Raw genomic sequence first — 5,085 nt, forward strand, 5'->3', positions numbered from 1 at the left:
TCCAGCTGCGGGAGTACAAGGTGGTCGGGCGATGCCTGCCCACGCCGAAATGCACGACCCCGCCTCTGTACCGCATGCGTATCTTCGCTCCGAACCATGTTGTGGCCAAGTCCCGGTTCTGGTACTTCGTTTCTCAGCTGAAGAAGATGAAGAAGTCTTCTGGAGAGATCGTGTACTGTGGCCAGGTGCGGGATAAATATCTTAAAAAGTAGATTTGTAAGGAGTTCTGGCTGGTGTATATGGAAGGAATTTACATGAAGCACTGTTATTGGTGGTGAGGTTGAAATCCTTCAGTTGCTGTGATGTTGAGTAACAAACTCGTTTTTTCAAAGTGGCGGTATCTGTCCAGTAAATTAAAAAGAAACTTACTTCCCAGCACTTCAGAACTATGAACTATGCCACTAGTCGTTGTTGCTCTCTGGTTCTTATGCTTGCTTCATTGTGGAATATACCTTTTAAGAGTCATCTGGACATTTACAATCCTTGGAAAGTAGATATCTGTATGCTTACACTCCTCTACGTTGATGCTTAAAGAACATCCTGTAGAGCTGAAATCTTGTATTTTTCTTTCCACGCTGAATTACTCTTCAGACTGTATTACTAAGACTTGAATGTAGCTCTGTTGGTGTGGGGAAAGAGACGCAGTAGTTGTTATGAATTCTTAAACTTGTAAAATGCTAATGATGTACTGTCTCTAACTGCTTTTTCGCTCTTGTGTAATTTCAGGTGTATGAGAAGTCCCCTCTGCGGGTAAAAAATTTTGGCATTTGGTTGCGCTATGATTCTCGTAGCGGAACTCACAACATGTACAGGGAGTACAGGGACTTGACCACGGCTGGTGCTGTCACTCAGTGCTGTAAGTACATGCAACTGTGTGAGGTATAAAAGGATAGAATATAAGCACAAGATTAAGTCTTAAACTGAGCATAAAGCATGCTGACTTGATCCATGGTCAGATAACTGAAGCACTGGAAAAATAAAGTGGGGAGTTCCTGGATAAGCCTGTAGATGTTTATGTATGAACTATGTGGTGTCTTACCCGTTACTACTCTTTATACAGCTTCTCTAAGCTGAAAATACTCCCACTTCACTTGGTGTGACTTTCTACAATTCTTGTAATGAGTTTTGCTATACAGACTGAGGGGTTAATGGCCTTTTAAGTGCTGTATGTATTTCTTGCATTGTATTTATTGTTTTAAAATAATTGACTATATCTTCCCAAGTCTTGTGGAGAGATTATTTCAGATAACATATGGAACATACTAGCATCTGTCCTTTGGAGAGCAAGTAAAAATAAAAATCAGTGTTGCCCTAATACCTCATTGCCTTGGTTCAGGGAGAATTAAAGGTTATCCCGATTTTGGTTTATGTGAAGTATAGACCATTTGTATAGCTGATGCTGTTGATATTTGAATCCAGAAGTGTTATAAACACTACTGAATGCACATAAAAACCCAAAGAATATTGTTCTTAATAATGATATTCTTGTCATGTGTGCAGATATTAAATGCATCTTGTCGCCTTTCAAAAGCTGAAGTGCTGTTGAAAGTGAAATTTAAGGTTCTACATTAACTTATAATAATTCTTGTTAACTTACTGAATGACTGCTTAAGAGACCTGGGCGCTTAATTTGTCATGATAACCATGACTTTGATACCTTTATGTTTAAGAATACTTTTCACAGGTAAGTTTTTAATAGGTATGTTAGATCTTCATGGGCAGCATTGTAAGCACAATAGTATTTAAACAGGCATATCTTGTGGAATTAGCTATGGACATCATGATTTTCAGGTAGCCTGTGTACAGATGGCTTCCTCCTGTTCTGAAAGCCGAATTATGTGGGCTAAATATCAGTTCACATTTCTATCACTTGTCAATTTTAAGAAAAGTAAACATAACCGCGGATGCTATCTTTACTTGCACCTCCCCTTTGGAAGGGAAATTTTTTTGAAGTTCATATGTCTTTCCAGTAATCTTAATTCAGTGCTGATTCTGAATCACAGTTTTCTTGTGCAAAAAATGAAATAGTCCCATGTAGATTACTTCTGTATGTGTGTACCTTCTTGAAATCGGACAAGAAAAATGAGATGGCGCTTTCTTGGAGGAGTTCAGTTTTGAGTTCCAGGAAGAATTTGTTGCTGCATGTTGGCTCAGTGATATTTCTGCCGTCACTCTAGGTACTAAAACCATTGTGATTAAGTAGAGTTGATCAGAAACTTTAAAAGTTGTAGATGGTAAACATTTCCTGAAAAGATGGTAGTAAAATTTTTGAACTGATAATGTGTTAAGATTTATTTTCAATGAGTTCTCTTGTTATAGACCGCGATATGGGAGCCCGTCATCGTGCCCGTGCTCACTCTATTCAGATCATGAAAGTTGAGGAAATTGCTGCTAGCAAGTGCCGTAGACCAGCAGTCAAGCAGTTCCATGTAAGTGAAGTAACATTGCAGTGGCTGGTGGGTCCCAATCTAACGCTGGACTGGAATGGGGGAGCTCTCTTGTCTAGTACAGGTTTGCTTTGCAGGCAAAAATGGGGAGGGAACCAAACTTATATGCATAGCTTTACAATTATGTTACATTATGATCAAGACTTTTAATGCTAGAAGTGTTTGAAAGAAAGTCAAACTAAACCAAGTATGTATTATGTTGCAGAAAATTTGCCTTTAAAAGGCTTTTCTTTAAAAAAGTAGTGCAAAACGAAGGCATCTGTTAGCTTCTATGAAGTGTATCTAATCTGCAGATGCATTTCATGTACATAAGTTAGCAGTTGAATATAGCTTAGCTATTTATTGCAAACTATTTTCTGTTGTTCATCTATTATCTCGATTAACATTTCTTGCAGGATTCTAAAATCAAGTTCCCTCTGCCACACAGAGTTCTGCGTCGCCAGCACAAACCACGTTTCACCACCAAGAGACCAAATACTTTCTTCTAAATACGAAAACGTGCTATCAGCTCTGTGTTGTAATAAAGGTCTTATCCGAACCTTTGACTCCCTGTTGTCTCTTGGAAACAGTGTCCTGGATACCGAGGAGTCCCTCTTCCTACTCTATATTTTCTGTAAACTATCAGCAGCCTATTTACAGCTATGATTGCCTTTCAGGTGCTGACTTAAATTACCAAAATATCTCATCAGTAGACCAAAATTTTAATAACCAACTTTCCAGGTCAGAGGAAATCTATTGTCAAGCAGTTATACAATCCTATATTTGTTTTGTCCCTTAGGCACACTAATTAAGTATAGTTGAATTATGGAAGAAGGCAACTTTTAGTGCATGCAGAACTCAAACTTGTCAGCTGTAAGAATAAAGACCTCACAACTTCAGTTAAGTGACTTCAACTTTTAAGCATTTAAAGCCAAAACTTTAGTTCTAACCTGAACCTTTTCAAGGACGTTACGTACCATTCTGAATTAACTCATGTACACACACAGAGGTGCCTGCACCAAGACATGAAAAGTGATGAAGGGTTTGGCAGACTTACCTTTGATATTAGACCAATTGTTCTGAGGAAAATTGATTTTTATATCCAAACCTAATCCTTAGGTGACCCTATTTACAACATAATGCCACAGTAAAAAAAAAAAATGTGTTGCAGACACTGTGTACTTAAGGTTAATTAAAAAGCTGCTTCACACCTAAAGCCATTTTTTGCATCTGGTGCCCATTATAAATTGCAGCATGTTTTGAGTGTTGTCTGGATAAAAGCTAGGCAGCTAGTTTAATTGGTATAGGGGTACTGCCCAGGGTTAGATAACTGATGCTGTTTTTTCTATATATCATCTTAAAACCAAATGCAGGTGGGAGTAGACTGCAGGGAAATGCTGTCCAGGGAGGAAATGGGGAATCTTTTAGTTTTGGGGTAGCTGGAGAGCCGCAAATGAACCAGGAGAGGAGCTGCTTGTTGATTCCAAGTGAGATCCTTGCTCAGTGTAAAGGGGGTGGCTGTTGCACAGGAGTGGGACCAGCTGGTGCTGCCACAGCAGCCCCGTTTCCACAGCCTTGTGCCCCTGGGGCTCAGCTCTGCGCCTTTCCTTGTTGCCTCCACAGTGAATCAGGTCAGGGAGCTCAGCTGTCCAAAATGTGATTTGAAAAAAGGGATTACCTTCACAAAATCATAGAATGGTTTAGGTTGGAAGGGACCTTAAAGATCATTTAGTTCCAGCCCCCCTGCCATGGGTAGGGACACCTCCCACTAGACCAGGTTGTTCAAAGCCCCATCCAGCCTGGCCCTGAACACCTCCAGGGATGGGGCATCCATAAAATCCCTGGGCAACTCGTTCCAGAGTCTCACCACCCTCACAGTAAAGAATTTCTTCCTCATATCTAATCTACCCTCTTTCACTTTAAAACCGTTACCCTTCCTCCTTTCACTACACTCCCTGATAAGAGTCCCTTCCCCACCTTTTCTGTAGGTCCCTCTTAGGTACTGGAAGGCTGCTATCAGGTGTCCCCTGAGCCTTCTCCTCTCCAGACTGAACAACCCCAACTCTCTCAGCCTGTCTACCTAGGAGAGGTGCTCCAGCCCTCTGATCATGTTGGTGGCTCTCCTCTGGACTTGCTCTGACAGATCCATGTCCTTATGTTGGGGTCCCCAGAGCTGGACACAGTACTCCAGGTGAGGTCTCACCAGAGCAGATGGGCAGAATCATCTCTCTTGACCTGCTGCCCACACTTCTTTTGATGCAGCCCAGGAAGCAGTTGGCCTTCTGGGCTGCAAACACACCTAGCCAACTCATGTTGAGCTTCTCATCAACCAACACCCCCAACTCCTCAGGGCTGCTCTCAATCCATTCTCCACCCAGCCTGCCTGTGTGCTTGGGGTTGCCCGTAGTTTTGGAACTTTGTAATCGAAAGAACAATTTAACATGAAAACGGGATTCAGATTTAAGTTTCACAGAAGCCACCGCGGCGGGGTGGAGGGGAGCTCGTTAACGGAATCGCTGCTGGCGCGGCCAACCCGAACGCACCCGTTACGGGACTGGCCGAGCGCTGCGCAGCTCAGCAGACGGACGCGGCCCCGCTTCTTCCGTGCTCGCTCTCTGGCTGTGGAGCCCCCGGGGCTCGGCCCGCCCAAGTTCCCTCA

General features: G+C 42.3%; 1 protein-coding gene across 2 annotated transcripts in view; it reads left to right on the forward strand.

Annotated features, from left to right (window-relative positions):
• The first annotated feature begins 11 nt into the window (after positions 1 to 11).
• RPL18A (ribosomal protein L18a) overlaps positions 12 to 5,085 on the forward strand; it is a 5,936-nt gene continuing 862 nt past the window's right edge. The window contains exons 1-4 of one of the 2 annotated variants that reach the window (XM_009887817.1): positions 12 to 185; positions 727 to 856; positions 2,320 to 2,429; positions 2,843 to 2,961. In XM_009887817.1, coding sequence (XP_009886119.1) covers positions 75 to 185; positions 727 to 856; positions 2,320 to 2,429; positions 2,843 to 2,935 — 444 coding nt within the window. In that variant the 5' untranslated portion in view covers positions 12 to 74 and the 3' untranslated portion in view covers positions 2,936 to 2,961. Of the gene's footprint in view, positions 186 to 726; positions 857 to 2,319; positions 2,430 to 2,842; positions 2,991 to 5,085 lie in introns of those variants that run through there. The other variant, XM_009887816.1, reaches the window with a different exon arrangement.

Source organism: Charadrius vociferus, unplaced genomic scaffold (genome assembly GCF_000708025.1).
Source record: "Charadrius vociferus isolate BGI_N301 unplaced genomic scaffold, ASM70802v2 scaffold125, whole genome shotgun sequence".
Taxonomy (NCBI): Eukaryota; Metazoa; Chordata; class Aves; order Charadriiformes; family Charadriidae; genus Charadrius; species Charadrius vociferus.